The sequence below is a fragment of the Bombina bombina genome, chromosome 7, assembly GCF_027579735.1.
Source record: "Bombina bombina isolate aBomBom1 chromosome 7, aBomBom1.pri, whole genome shotgun sequence".
In the NCBI taxonomy this organism is placed as follows: Eukaryota; Metazoa; Chordata; class Amphibia; order Anura; family Bombinatoridae; genus Bombina; species Bombina bombina.
The window spans coordinates 417,083,384-417,099,403 of record NC_069505.1 but is presented as its reverse complement, the minus strand read 5'-3'; the positions used below and the strand labels follow the sequence as shown (position 1 = coordinate 417,099,403).

Below are 16,020 nucleotides of genomic sequence, written 5' to 3'. Positions count from 1 at the left end.
ACATGAATGAGGGGCGAGATATGGAGGTTCCTGCATGTTTTAGAAGTGTAGTCACGATTTTACACCTGAGCCCAGTGTGCAGAATTGCCTCATCTCGCGGTTGCGTCTCGCTATTTCAAAGTTGAATTTTTTTTATTCCTTTAATTGGTTTCCAGTTTATTTTTTGCATATGTTCTACTGTTTTAGAGAGGGAGTTTTTTTTTTGTTTGTTTTATTCTGTAACATTTTGTAATGTCCATATCCTTTACCGTGAAACGCGTTGTTTTGTCAGTGAGGTGTGCGGCTGCTTTATTGATAATAATGGAGTGCGACTCACAACTAGTTATCCGTTTCACAGACGGGTTTGATTGACTTTAGGTCATTAGGCGTATTTATAAGATAAATATTTACTTACATTATAAAATGTTGTTTGAAAGCAGCATAAAAAGTGTTAACCATCTGTTCCTTTAAAACTCCTTAAGGTAAAGTGACTGCACAGAGCTAGGGACAGAAATGTTTTACTGATTCAGCTCTTCTGCGCACATGAGAATGTCCCCTCACTGTAGTGGGTCGTGTAACCCTTAGAGATATTTTTATCATGTATCATATAACACGTTCCCTTCCTCTCTTTCCTTCTATTTCTCTCTCTTTCTGTTTCTCTCCAAAAGCTTTTTGATAAAGCTGTATGTGAAACGTGCGTCAGGGTTTCCTTGTGAGTCCAGTGCCTTTTTGGCCCAGTTTATTGATTTTTCTTGATTGTGATAACAAGTTTTGTGACTGTTTTCAGGGATAGCAGCACGGGAACACCCAGTCCTTTTTAAATAATTGAGGTGGGGTGTCACAAAAGTGTTAGCAGATTGCCCCCCCCCCTTTTCTGACAGTATACACTAATTTTCATATAACTGCATGTAATAGACACTACTAAAAAGAATAAGATGCAAAGATACTGATATAAAAATCCAGTATAAAACTGTTTACAAGGTTACTTAGAAGCTCTCAGTTTAGCTCTGTTGAAAAGGAAGCTGGAAAGCCCACTGCAAGTGGGAAATAAGACACTCCCCCTTCTTTTGCATATGAAAAGACCCTTTACACAAACAGGAGCAAGCTGGAGAAGGTAGCTGACGGTATTCTCATAAAATTTTGGTCCTTGGTTAAGAGTCTGAAAATCAGAGCAATGTTATTTAAAAATAAGCAAAACTAAACATTTAAAAAAAAAAATACTTCATGGGCTATATAAATAGATCATCTTCAAAACATTTATGCAAAGAAAAAATGAGTGTTTAATGTCCCTTTAATAGTCACAGATAGATTTATGTAAGAGACTTATTTGTGTTTCGTGCCACACATTGTTATGGTGATAGTTACCCCTTTTGTGCTTTTTCCCGCGATAGCTATTATATATTGGTTTTTTTTTATTTTTTGTTTTTTTATTTTTTTGCTGTGTCCTGGACTCACCAGTATTTTCCTTTTAACGTGTTTTTACCTATGTTTTTAACTTTTCACTGATGAAGGTTATGTTTTATGAGAATAATTATATGTTGTATTTTGAGGACTTCTACCTCTGAGTGTTTAGGGGATGCTTTTTTTCTGTCTCATTTTTTTGTATTCTATCCGAATCATTAAAGAGAAGTTTCTTAGGTTTCATATCCCTTTAACTGATCACTACTACTGCTTCCCACTGAATGTATAGGGTGCGCTATAGAAGTATTTTGTGCATTAAAATACTTTGGTTAAATATTTTAAGCAACTTTTCTTGTGTCATTGTCTTTGTGGCTGAGTGCAAAATAAACTAGGCAAGTGCGTTTGGACTATTTGTTCGGAAATGAATGCTGGAAATGGCTGCACCAGCGACATTTTGGCTCTTTTCCCACCCAAATTTCATATTATAAAAGTGCAACACACTAAGGTCTCAATTTGCACTTTCACAAGAAGAAATCTGGCTCCGAAAATAGCTTAATGCCTGCTGGCCATTTTCAGCTATAGTTGCCTAAAAATAACGCACCACGCCACAACTTGTAATCTGGCGCACAATGTTGTGTTATAAAATGGTGCATAATGGTTTTTGTAGGGGCCAAATGGTCCTGTTTATATAAACAATTTTGTATCCTTCCAATATTATTAACTAGAGAGAAAAGTCTAAAATATTTGTACGCACAAATATAATGGCTGAAAAAAATACGGTTATTGGTTGCACAGCAGGGATAGAGGACAAACTGTTATGTTTTCTTGTGATCTTAGTGTTTGTTCCGTGAAATTAATTTTGAGAGGTTGCTGAGCTAATCCTTTTACTTGACCCTCACACTACGTGTAAAATGCTTTCAGACTAATGTCTGTGTCTCTCCCACACACAGGGCGAAGAGGTGGAAGGGGAGGATGGCGTTACGAGTGAAGGTAAGGAGCTAAAGGTTTTATCACTAAATGTTTTCACTAAAGTATCATTTTACTTGATTCATATTCTTTATTTCACTAGATTCCAATGCAGACGCTTTAATGCAGTAAGATAACTTCTTAGCTCAGAGCTACTACTGTAATATATTAAAGGGGCAGGAAACCACAGCATTTTATGTCATGATTTGGATAAAACATACAATTTCAAACAACATTTCAATTTACTTCCATTACCAAATGTGCTTCATTCTCTTGTTATCCTTTGCTGAAGAAACAGTATTGCACTACTGGCAGCAAGATGAACACATCTAGTTAGCCAATCACAAGAAACAAATGTGCAGGCACCAATCAGCAGCATCTCCCACTAGTGTAGGATATGAGTATATTCTTTTTAATCAAGGGATACCAAGAGAACGAAGCACATGTGAAAAAAGAAGTGAAAATAAAAGTGTCTTAAAATGGCCGGCTCTATCTGATTCATGCAAGGTTAATTTGGAATTTCCTATCCCTTTCAAATAAAAAATAAATTTAAAAAAGCAGTTTTGTCTGGGTGTTTTTAGGATACTACAGGCTGACTGTAATGCTGGTAAAAAACAACTTTATAAACCAGGTCTGGCTTTTTCTGTACCCCTAAGCACTAACAGGACACATATATCAGTAATTTGAAATAGAAAAAAGCAGTTCCACGTTTCACTTTAGGGAATTAGTGACATGAAACACAATTTTTTTCAGAAGTAAATTGGAAAGCTGTTTCAAATTGTATGCTCTGTTACCAAATTTGCTTTGTTCTCTTGGCATCCTTTGTTAAAGGAACAGCAATGCATTACTAGGAGCTAGCTGCTGATTGGTCGGGTACATAAATGCCTCTTGTCATTGTTTCATCTGATGTGTGCAGCTAGCTCCCAGTAGTGCATTGCTTCTCCTTTAACAAAGGATACCAAGAAAAAAGGGATTATCATATAATTTCTCTAGTAAGGTGTATCCAGTCCACGGATCATCCATTACTTATGGGATATTCTCATTCCCAACAGGAAGTTGCAAGAGGACCCACAGCAAAGCTGTTATATAGCTCCTCCCCTTCCTACCATATCCAGTCATTCTCTTGCAACTCTCAACGCGCATGGAGGTAGTAAGAGGAAAGTGGTGAAAAATAGTTAGTTTATTTTCTTCAATCAAAAGTTTGTTATTTTAAATAGTACCGGAGTTGTGCTATTGTTTCTCAGGCAGAGACAGAAGAAGAATCTGCCTGAGTTTTCTATGATCTTAGCAGGTTGTAACTAAGATCCATTGCTGTTCTCACACATGTCTGAGGAGTGAGGTAACTTCAGAGGGAGAATGGCGTGCAGTTTATTCTGCTATCAGGTATGTGCAGTTATGATTTTTTCTAGGATTGGAAATGCTAGAAAATGCTGCTGATTCCTGATAAATGTAAGTTAAGCCTGAATACAGTGATTTAATAACGACTAGTATCATGCTTACTCTCAGGGGTATTACCCTTATAGATATGCTATATAAAACGTTTGCTGGCATGTTTAATCGTTTTTTATATATGCTTGGTGATAAAACTTTATTGGGGCCTAATTTTTTCCACTTGGCTGGCTTTATTTTTGCCTAGAAACAGTTTCCTGAGGCTTTCCACTGTTGTAATATGAGTGGGAGGGGCCTATTTTAGCGCTTTATTGCGCAGTTAAAATTAGAGACTGAGGCATCCAATTTTCCTTAGGAGTCCCCTGAATGCTACAGGACATCTCTAAAGAGCCTAAAATCGTTTATTGGGGAAGGTAGGAGCCACAGTAAAGCTGTGGCACTTTGCTGGGACTGTTAAAAAACGTCTGTCGTTTTTTTTATCCGTTTTTTGAACTAAAGGGTTAATCATCCATTTGCAAGTTGGTGCAATGCTCTGTTAGCCTATTACATACACTGTAAAAATTTCGTTTGTGTAACTGCCTTTTTTCACTGTTTTTAAAATTTTGACAAAATGTTTTTCTCTTAAAGGCACAGTACCGTTTATTTATATTGCTTGTTAACTTGAATTAAAGTGTTTTCCAAGCTTGCTAGTCTCATTGCTAGTCTGTATAAACATGTCTGACATAGGGGAAACTCCTTGTTCATTATGTTTAAAAGCCATGGTGGAACCCCCTCTGAGAATGTGTACCAAATGTACTGATTTCACTTTAAGCAATAAAGATCATATTATGTCTTTGCAAAATTTATCACCAGAGGATTCTGATGAGGGGGAAGTTATGCCGACTAACTCTCCCCACGTGTCAGATCCTTTGACTCACGCTCAAGGGACTCACGCTCAAATGGCGCCAAGTACATCAAGGGCACCTATAGCGTTTACTTTACAAGACATGGCGGCAGTCATGGATAATACCCTGTCAGCGGTATTAGCCAGACTACCTGAACTTAGAGGTAAGCGAGATAGCTCTGGAGTTAGACGAAATGCAGAGCATACTGACGCTTTAAGAACCATGTCTGATACTGCCTTACAATATGCTGAAGAAGGAGAACTTCAGTCTGTGGGTGATGTTTCTGACTCAGGCAGAGTACCTGATTCTGATGTTTCTACATTTAAATTTAAACTTGAACACCTCCGCGTGTTACTAAAGGAGGTTTTAGCTGCTCTGAATGACTGTGACACAATTGCAGTGCCAGAGAAATTGTGTAGACTGGATAAATACTTTGCAGTGCCGGTGTGTACTGATGTTTTTCCAATACCTAAAAGGTTTACAGAAATTATTACTAAGGAATGGGATAGGCCAGGTGTGCCGTTCTCTCCACCTCCTATTTTTAGAAAAATGATTCCTATAGACGCCACCACACGGGACTTATGGCAGACAGTCCCTAAGGTGGAGGGAGCAGTTTCTACTTTAGCAAAACGGACTACTATCCCTGTCGAGGACAGTTGTGCTTTTTCAGATCCAATGGACAAAAAATTAGAAGGTTACCTTAAGAAAATATTTTGTCAACAAGGTTTTATCCTTCAGCCCCTTGCAGGCATTGCCCCTGTCACTGCTGCTGCGGCGTTCTGGTTTGAGTCTCTGGAAGAGGCCTTACAGGTAGCGACTCCATTGGATAACATACTTGGCAAACTTAGGGCACTTAAGCTAGCCAATTCTTTTGTTTCTGATGCCATTGTTCATTTGACTAAACTAACGGCTAAGAATTCTGGTTTTGCTATACAGGCGCGCAGAGCGCTATAGCTTAAATCATGGTCAGCTGACGTGACTTCCAAATCTAAGCTGCTTAACATTCCCTTCAAGGGGCAGACCTTATTCGGGCCTGGTTTGAAGGAGATCATTGCTGATATCACTGGAGGAAAAGGTCATGCCCTTCCTCAGGACAGGTCCAAATCCAGGGCCAAACAGTCTAATTTTCGTGCCTTTCGAAACTTCAAGGCAGGTGCGGCATCAACCTCCTCTAATGCAAGACAAGAGGGAACTGTTGCTCAATCCAAAGCGGTCTGGAAGCCAAACCAGACCTGGAACAAAGGTAAGCAGGCTAAAAAAACCTGCTGCTGCCTCTAAGACAGCATGAAGGAACGGCCCCCTATCCGGTAACGGATCTAGTGGAGGGCAGACTTTCACTCTTCGCCCAGGCGTGGGCAAGAGATGTTCAGGATCCCTGGGCGTTGGAAATTATATCCCAGGGATATCTTCTGGACTTCAAAGCTTCTCCCCCAAAAGGGAGATTTCACCTTTCACAATTTATCTCCAAACCAGATAAAGAGAGAGGCATTCTTACACTGTGTACGAGACCTCCTAGTTATGGGAGTGATCCATCCAGTTCCAAACGAGGAACAAGGACAGGGTTTTTACTCAAATCTGTTTGTGGTTCCCAAAAAAGAGGGAACATTCAGACCAATTTTGGATCTAAAGATCTTAAACAAATTCCTCAGGGTTCCATCATTCAAGATGGAAACTATCCGTACCATCCTGCCTATGATCCAGGAGGGTCAATATATGACTACAGTGGATCTAAAGGATGCTTACCTTCACATTCCGATACACAAAGATCATCATCCGTTTCTCAGGTTTGCCTTTCTAGACAGGCATTACCAGTTTGTAGCTCTTCCCTTTGGATTCGCTACAGCCGCAAGAATTTTTACAAAGGTTCTAGGGTCGCTTCTAGCGGTCCTAAGGCCACAGGGCATAGCAGTAGCACCTTATTTAGACGACATCCTGATACAGGCGTCAAACTTCCAAATTGCCAAGTCTCATACGGACGTAGTACTAGCATTTCTGAGGTCGCATGGGTGGAAAGTGAACGAGGAAAAGAGTTCTCTATCCCCACTCACGAGAGTTTCCTTTCTAGGGACTCTGATAGATTCTGTAGAAATTAAAATTTACCTGACGGAGTCCAGGTTATCAAAGCTTCTAAATTCCTGACGGGTTCTTCATTCCATTCCGCACCCTTCGGTGGTTCAGTGTATGGAGGTAATCGGCTTAATGGTAGCGGCAATGGACATAGTGCCGTTTGCACGCTTACATCTCAGACCGCTGCAACTATGCATGCTCAGTCAGTGGAACAGGGATTACACAGATTTGTCCCCTCAACTGAATCTGGACCAAGAGACCAGGGATTCTCTGCTCTGGTGGTATCTCGGGTCCATCTGTCCAAAGGTATGACCTTTCGCAGGCCAGATTGGACGATTGTAACAACAGATGCCAGGCTTCTAGGCTGGGGTGCAGTCTGGAACTCCCTGAAGGCTCAGGGATTGTGGACTCAGGAGGAGTCTCTCCTTCCAATAAATATTCTGGAACTGAGAGCGATATTCAATGCTCTTCAGGCTTGGCCTCAGTTAGCAACTCTGAGGTACATCAGATTTCAGTCGGACAACATCACGACTGTGGCTTACATCAACCATCAAGGGGGAACAAGAAGTTCCCAAGCGATGTTAGAAGTCTCAAAGATAATTCGCTGGGCGGAGTTTCACTCCTGCCATCTATCAGCTATCCATATCCCAGGTGTAGAGAACTGGGAGGCGGATTTTCTAAGTCGACAGACTTTTCATCCGGGGGAGTGGGAACTCCATCCGGAGCTGTTTGCACAAGTGATTCATCGCTGGGGCAAACCAGAACTTGATCTCATGGCATCTCGACAGAACGCCAAGCTTCCTTGTTACGGATTCAGGTCCAGGGACCCCAGGGCGACGCTGATAGATGCTCTAGCAGCGCCCTGGTCTTCCAACCTGGCTTATGTGTTTCCACCGTTTCCTCTGCTCCCTCGACTGATTGCCAAGATCAAGCAGGAGAGAGCATCAGTAATTTTAATAGCGCCTGCGTGGCCACGCAGGACCTGGTATGCAGACCTAGTGGACATGTCATCCTTTCCACCATGGACTCTGCCTCTGAGACAGGACCTTCTACTTCAGGGTCCTTTCCTCCATCCAAATCTAATTTCTCTGAGACTGACTGCATGTAGATTGAACCCTTGATTTTATCAAAGCGTGGCTTCTCCGAGTCAGTCATTGATACCTTAATACAGGCACGAAAGCCTGTCACCAGGAAAATTTACCATAAAATATGGCGTAAATATCTTTATTGGTGTGAATCCAAGGGCTACTCATGGAGTAAGGTCAGGATTCCTAGGATATTATCTTTTCTCCAAGAAGGCTTGGAAAAAGGTTTGTCAGCTAGTTCCTTAAAGGGACAGATTTCTGCTCTGTCTATTCTTTTACACAAGCGTCTGGCAGACGTTCCAGACGTTCAGGCTTTTTGTCAGGCTTTAGTCAGAATCAAGCCTGTGTTTTTAAACCTGTTGCTCCACCATGGAGCTTAAATTTGGTTCTTAAGGTTCTTCAAGGAGTCCCGTTTGAACCTCTTCATTCCATTGATATAAAACTTTTATCTTGGAAAGTCCTTTTTTTGGTAGCTATTTCCTCGGCTCGTAGAGTCTCCGAGTTATCTGCCTTACAATGTGATTCTCCTTATCTAATTTTTCATTCTGATAAGGTAGTCCTGCGTACCAAACCTGGGTTTTTACCTAAGGTGGTATCTAACAAGAATATCAATCAAGAGATTGTTGTTCCACCCTTGTGTCCTAATCCTTCTTCAAAGAAGGAACGTCTATTACACAATCTGGACGTGGTTCGTGCTTTAAAGTTTTACTTACAAGCTACTAAGGATTTTCGGCAAACATCTGCTTTGTTTGTTGTTTACTCTGGTCAAAGGAGAGGTCAAAATGTTTAGGCAACCTCTCTTTCTTTTTGGCTAAGAAGCATAATACGCTTAGCCTATGAGACTGCTGGACAGCAGCCCCTTGAAAGGATTACAGCTCATTCTACTAGAGCTGTGGCTTCCACTTGGGCCTTTAAAAATGAGGCCTCTGTTGAACAGATTTGCAAGGCAGCGACTTGGTCTTCGCTTCATACTTTTTCAAAATTTTACAAATTTGATACTTTTGCTTCTTCGGAGGCTATTTTTGGGAGAAAGGTTTTACAGGCAGTGGTACCTTCCGTTTAAGTTCCTGCCTTGTCCCTCCCTTCATCCGTGTACTTTAGCTTTGGTATTGGTATCCCATAAGTAATGGATGATCCGTGGACTGGATACACCTTACTAGAGAAAACACAATTTATGCTTACCTGATAAATTTATTTCTCTAGTGGTGTATCCAGTCCACGGCCCACCCTGTCATTTTAAGGCAGGTTATTTTTAAATTTAAACTACAGTCACCACTGCACCCTATGGTTTCTCCTTTCTCTGCTTGTTTTCGGTCGAATGACTGGATATGGTAGGAAGGGGAGGAGCTATATAACAGCTTTGCTGTGGGTGCTCTTGCAACTTCCTGTTGGGAATGAGAATATCCCATAAGTAATGCATGATCCGTGGACTGGATACACCACTAGAGAAATAAATTTATCAGGTAAGCATAAATTGTGTTTTTATTTTGAGGCATTGGTTTTAGCATGAATAGAATGTCATATGGTTGCTTGGAAATCCTGCCGTTAGTGACTGTCTCTCTATACAAGAAAAGTTTAGGCTCCCCTACTATAGAAGATCAAGAAAACATTGGTAATATGAGGTCCTGAAATCTCACTTTTCATCAGTTTCTTGGTTTCTCCCCACTATTGCCTGGAATGCACTTAATTGACTATAGAATTTAAACACGGTTTTTCAGATGTTAGCGAAACTAATTCTTCTTACCTTTAATTATTTTTATGACGGCAAGAAGAGTTGTCAGTGAATTCAACAATCTTTTTTTAATGTCCATTGGAAATAAAAATGCTAAGTTTCACCTCGTAGATAAATTGTGAACTGGTAGGGAGGAGAACAACATGAATTTCATTTTACAATGTAACTTTACATGTAATTTGTTCTACATTTCTTCTTCCTGTTATAGAGTTTGATAAGTTTCTGGAAGAGAGAGCGAAAGCCGGCGATCGGATCCATTCTCTTCCCTCCCCACAGACGGAGCCCCTCATGGCCGCGCCCAGTACAGGACGTGACAAAAAAGAGAAAGAGGAAGATGCACTCTTTGCCTTATGAGTTGAGAACCCTTTGGTGGGTTTTTTGGAAGAGTTGGTACTTTGGCAAACATCTCAATTCATTCACACACATGGCTTGCTGCTCATAGCTGGAATTTGACGGTTGAGAATTCCTCGTCATAAATAATGTTCCTCTGCGGTACAAGAGTCTACAGACATTGGAATCCCAGTTATTCTATAATATTTAGTGTTGTGGAAGTTGCCTTACTGCAGATTGATGCAAACTGAAGCCTCCATATGTTGCTAGTAGTGCTGAGCAACCTTTCCTTTTTGTGATCACATTTTTTTTAATTCAATTATGGATGGCCTGACTTTTTTTTTTTTTTACCAAACAAGACTCCAGGCTTGGAGCAATTCCCTTGAATTACAAGCCACTACTTGTTCAAAGATGCCACTTTGAACATTGAATGTATCAATTCATCACTATGCTAGTATCCCACTACTGACACCAAAAGACTACTTTTGATTTTGAAAATAACCCAATATTACTGTAATCTTGTCATTACTAGGAGAGCTATTCTCTATTTAATTATTAAAAGACTAACAGGCAGTGGGAAGTGGTTTCTTTTATTTACTTTGGCAAATTCTTATATTTTTAAAGACTATAATGCCAGTTGTGCCTTATTGATATTTTTACTATCAAAATTAAGTCTGACAACAACAAGACCTTAAATAGATAATGTACAAAGGTGTTTATCTTCCTACTTCAGAAAAACGTTTTTCTCCACAGAAACCCAAGCTGCACCCTACATTTTTTTAAGCCTTGTCAGCAATAGGGTCAGCTCTTCGCCCTTGACAAATTTCCTTTTTTTGTAGAAATTAGAGCTTTACTGAAAGGAATAGAAGTGCTATCAACATATGTTTTCTAATGAAGTGAAATTTGGGTTTCATATTTCTTTTTCTTTTTTTTTTTTTTTTTTATGGACATAATGTATTAATAAAAAAACGCCTCACATTCCAGAGTCTAGAAGGTACTGGTGCCATTAAAAAGAAAATGCATGTGCAGTTTGTGCGTTAATATAAATGTATATTAGCAGAGATCTGTGCTGGCAGCTGAAGCCTAGAGCAGTACAGCCAATCAAAGACTAAATTGCTGAGCCATTTTTAACAATAAAGACACACTCCTCCTTTTAGTTTTAAATGACTCAAGCAATTCAGTCTCCAGCCGGCTTTATTTCTTCAGCCTCTAGCAGTGCAGAGGATTTTATTAATGTTGGAATTATGCACAGCTCATGCATGTTTTTTAATTAGTAGCAGTAGCTCATAGTCACTGAACTGGAAATAGTTATTCAACTTTATGCATGAAATCCCCGTCATGCTGTACTGTTATCTTTATTTTCTTCACATTCAGATTCTTCTTGTTCTTTAACTGTGTTGTATTTTTTATTTAGTTTTACTTTACTCAATACTAATCTCCCCTTTTTAGTGTCGCTCTCTCATCCGTACACTACATCCTGAGAGGCACATATGATTCGCCAGCACTCGTTTTCACACCAGCCTCACTAATATAGGTTTTGCAGATTTGTGAAGAAAGTTTCATTTATTCAGGCAATGTCTCCCTGATTTGAAGGGACTTTCTCACTATTTTATGTATTATGAGTAGGTTTTTTTTTGGGGGGGGGGGGCGGGCAGTCTGGCTAATTTGGGGAGCAGTCCTGTTGATTTCAGGAGAATTTTGATTATTTGGGAGCAGTGTAGTCTTGTTTATTTCAAGACAGTTTTGCTGACTTGAGAGCAGTCTGGTTTATTTCAGGACAGTTTTGCTGATTTATGCGGGAGTGGTCTCCTTTACTTCGGGATAGTTTAGGTTATTTAAGAGAAGCCTTGCTGATTTAAAGGGGCATCTTTTTGGTTTTGTTGGAAGGGAAAAGTGTTACTGATTTCATGGCTCATATCCACTGATCTTGGGTGGGAAGTCATGGAGGCAAAATTAGTTTAATTTGTATGATCAAAATTTAACTTAAAAAACAAACCAATATCAATCATTTGCATAAAAATTTAGATTTTTTTTTATTCCCTCTCTCCCCAAGACATACGGTACTTAAAGTTGCATGAAACCCAAAATTTTTCTTTCATTATTCTGATAAAGAATACAATTTTAACCAAAATTCCAATATACATCTATCTAATTTGCTTCATTCTTTAGATATCCTTTGTTGAAGAAATAGCAATGCACATGGGTGAGCCAATCACACAAGGCATCTATGTGCAGCCACCAATGAGTCTATATAGATAGGCTTTTCAACAAAGGTTATCAAGAAAATTAAGCAATTTAGATGATAGAAGTAAATTGGAAAGTTATTTAAAATTATATTCTCTTTCTAAATCATGAAGGAAAAAATTGGGTTTAATTTTTTTTCCCTTTAATTTGCATTCCTAGCCCGGAGTTGAGATCATGTTTCTGTACGTTGTGCAAATTGTGATTATTTTACATAGACCAGACACATTGTACCATATGGTATTAACAGGCTGCCGCTCCAATCATGCTTGTAAACTGGATAATACTCTGCTTTTATGTAAATGAGAAAATGTCACCAATTTATACAGTGTTTTTTGTGCGGTATATTATAAATACTCTGAAAAATATAATATATATCTTAAAGACTATTGAAAAACCTGCTTTCAATAAAGATTTGTGATACAAAGTTCCTTTTTCTTTTTGTTGGTAATCTGTGACTTTAAAAAATTGTGAATCTGACAAAAATGTTTTTTTTTTTTTAAACATTATTTTTACTTTTACATCCGACATATGTAGTTACATAAGTAATATAGGTTAAAAAATACTCAAGCCTATCATGTTCAGGCTTTCACATATTCCTCTCACTATTATTATTTTTATTATTATTATACTTTATTTATGAAGCGCCAACATATTCTGCAGTGCTGTCCATGGGTACAATTCATTTAAATAAAACGATATAAAACTTGTAAGAGACAGGACAAAATTTGACAAACACATACAGGAGGAATTGAGGGCCCTATTCCTGTGGGAATTTATAATCTAGAAGGGTAGGAGGTTAAGAAACAGGAGAGGTGAGGGCTGCTAGAGTGAGAAAGATGTTAGATGACGGAAATGTTAGGCAAGTGAAATTAATTTGAGTTGGGTGGTAGGCTTCTCTGAACAAAAAAGTCTTCAGGGAGCATTTAAAGGGAGAAAGATTATGGAAAAGCCTAACAGCATGAGGGAGAGTGTTCCAGAGGGTAGGTGCTGCACGTCAGAAGTCCTGCAGTCTAGCATGGGAAGAGGTGATAGTCGAAGATACAAGGAGCAGGTCATTGTTGGATCTTAGTGGGCGGGCTGGAATATACTTGTTTATTAGAGAGGATAGGTAGTGGGGAGCGGCGTTGGTGAGAGCTTTGTATGTAAGGGTGAGGATTTTGAATTTAATTCTGCTGTGAATGGGGAGCCAATGAAGGGACTCACAGAGAGGTGCAGCAGATACAGAGCAACGGGAAAGGTGGCTTAACCTGGCAAAGATATTTAGGATGGATTGAAGGGTGGAAAGGCGGGAAAGAGGAAGGGCCAGTAAGTAGGTTATTGCAGTAGTCAAGTCAGGAAATAAAAAGGGAGTGGATTATTTTCTTTGTGGTGTTGGCGCTATCAACAATAGTTGCTGACATGTTTTTGAATTGTGACTCAAAAGTGGGAAAAATTATTCTTGACTCCAAAGTTACTATACTGGTAATGCTAATAGTTCTGTCCCTGTATATGCTGCTATCTATACTTTTTATTATTATTAGTATTTCTTTCATACAGGGGGTGAGAGTCAACAATCCATTACTCATGAGAATTACTCTTCCTTACCACTAGGTGGAGGCAAAGATTCCCAAACCCCAAGAACTCTATAAAACCTCTCCCACCTCACACATACTTAGTCTTTACTTTGCCTCTGCAGGAGGTGGTCAAAGAATGAAGATGTGAATTGTCAGAGGGATGTACAGTATATGGGGTATAGTTTGTGGCTTCTTTTTCACCTCATGGGAAATCTCGTCTTTTATTTGAAATCTTGTCTTTTATTTTTTATATATAATTGTATTTAATATATATGACCCTGGGACAGAATAGTTCATTTATTCCTCTTGCTGTTTTGTGTGTGTCTGTTTTTCTGGGATGCTTAGTTTACATTTTGTGTGTCAGCCTTCGGATCTACATGCATCAGGATAGTGCATGTTTGTTAAATGCTTATCAGGACAGCGCAAGTCTGTTTAGACCTGTTACACTTATTTTTGAGCTTTGTCTGGATTCCGCATGTCAGGTTAGCGCACGTACATCCTCGGCTATACTCTCATCGGGTTTTAACGCATTAAATTCCTTTATAATTGTGAGAGGTTTTTGCGTGCATTATTTCATACTTCTGAGCGTTATCTGGGGTCTGGGTGTGAAGTTTTCATGTCTCCTGCTTTGTTTTGCAGTTCGGCTTTAGCACGCATTATACTTGTACGTTTTTTTTTTTTAATGCTACTTTAGGAGGGGTGTAAGTTATTTTCATTCCTCAAGCTTTTTATGGGATTTTTCCTGTTTATTGCTTTGTCAATGCTATAATAGTGCTGTCTGATTCTGTCCCTAAATTCACCTTAGAAGCCGAGTCTCCTGAGCACTTTCCTACCATTATTAAGTGTGTGTGTTGTAAAAATGCGGAGGTCTCTCATCCAGCTAATTTTATGTGACTAATATTTAGCCTTATGCTGCTTCTATGGGTATTAGTGCTCCTTCTGTCTGTTCATTACAGGAGAATGCTATTTCACCCAGTGTGAAAAATTACATCAATGCTGCTGTTTCTCAGGTGCTGGCTGCTCTCCTGCCTTCAAGCAAGTGTAAAAGGTCAGTTCAGACGTTCTACTAGTACTCTGTCTCCTGAAGTCAGGGATACTGTTATATCTTCAGAAGGTGAAGCTTCCTCTGGTAATGAGGAGTCTTTCTCTGATGTTCAACCTAATACCTACTCTTTTTTGTTTAAAATTGAACATATTCGTTCTCTTTTGAAGAGGTTTTACTTACTTTAGAATGAAAGGTTTCTGAGGATATGCCTTGTATTAGTTTATAATCAGTTTGTAAGACTGTTACATTCCCTGGGGTTTTTTCTATCCCTGATCCTGTCTCTGACGTGGCTTATAGGGAATGGTCTAAGCCAAGTGGTTCATATAATCCTTCTGCAAAGTTTAAAAAGTTATCCTTCACCTACTGCTAAGGATAAATTGTGGGAAACTGTTCCTAAGGTTGATGGGAATTTTTTTTTTTTTCCTGACTAAATGTTCTAATGCCCTTTGGAAGATAGTTCTTCCTTTATATAATTGAGAACACGCAATGTCTGTAAGGAAAAGCGCACAGCAATACCTCTTATCCAAATATAAGATAAATCTCTAGAGCAGGTATTCTCAGGGGCACAATGGAGAGAGGGTGTGCTGAAAAAAATCACGTGTAGCCAGTGCAGCTACAAGCATGTCTACTCCACACGCAAAACAAGTATTCCAGGCAGGTGTGCGCACTGCAGCATACAAAAGAACAGTCCCCAGCAGTAAAATTATCTTGAAGTTTATTATCCAGAAGTAAAAACATGAATAGGTCATACACACTTAAAAGCAAATAGTGTTATGCGGTAAGAGTCAAACGCAGACGCGTTTTGTGCACATGCGTAATTGGTCACTGCATATCTGTGACTAAACCGCACTAAAATATATACCCTAAATTTAAAGGTACAAGTACATATATTGTGTTTACATTTGCTGCTCAGATACTTAATCTTCTACAATTTTACAATACACAGTAAGGCAACATGTAAAAAGTTAATTTATGTACATAGTAATTTAGTCAAGATGGAATCTATATGCAAACTTGAAACTAATAATAATAGAATATGGGGGGCGGAGCTAGCCGCAGACAAGTATGGCTGCAAACTATTAGAGCTCCATGATAAGAACATCAGAAAGAGCACCAAACTTCGGAGTTAATGCCCTAAAATTCCTACCTAATATAGATAAAGCCTACTGATCACATCCAGAAGGGAAATAGTGAGGTGAGGGATGGTAATCGTCTGGCATCGCTCCTCAGGGCCTATACAGCCTTCAACCAAAAGACCGCATGATACGGACCACTAGCAATCACGCAACGAAGTGAACATTAAGACTTTGAAATATTCCCCACCTCCCTTCTCCTGCCAACTACT

At 39.3% G+C, this 16,020-nt stretch overlaps 1 protein-coding gene across 2 annotated transcripts in view; it reads left to right on the top strand.

Moving 5' to 3' along the window:
- TOM1 (target of myb1 membrane trafficking protein) overlaps window positions 1-12,501 on the top strand; it is a 202,007-nt gene extending 189,506 nt beyond the window's left edge. For both annotated transcript variants that reach the window (XM_053721237.1, XM_053721236.1), the window contains 2 exons: window positions 2,331-2,370; window positions 9,712-12,501. In XM_053721237.1, the coding sequence (XP_053577212.1) occupies window positions 2,331-2,370; window positions 9,712-9,857 (186 nt within the window). In that variant the 3' untranslated portion in view covers window positions 9,858-12,501. The remainder of the gene's footprint in view (window positions 1-2,330; window positions 2,371-9,711) is intronic.
- The last annotated feature ends 3,519 nt before the right edge of the window (window positions 12,502-16,020 follow it).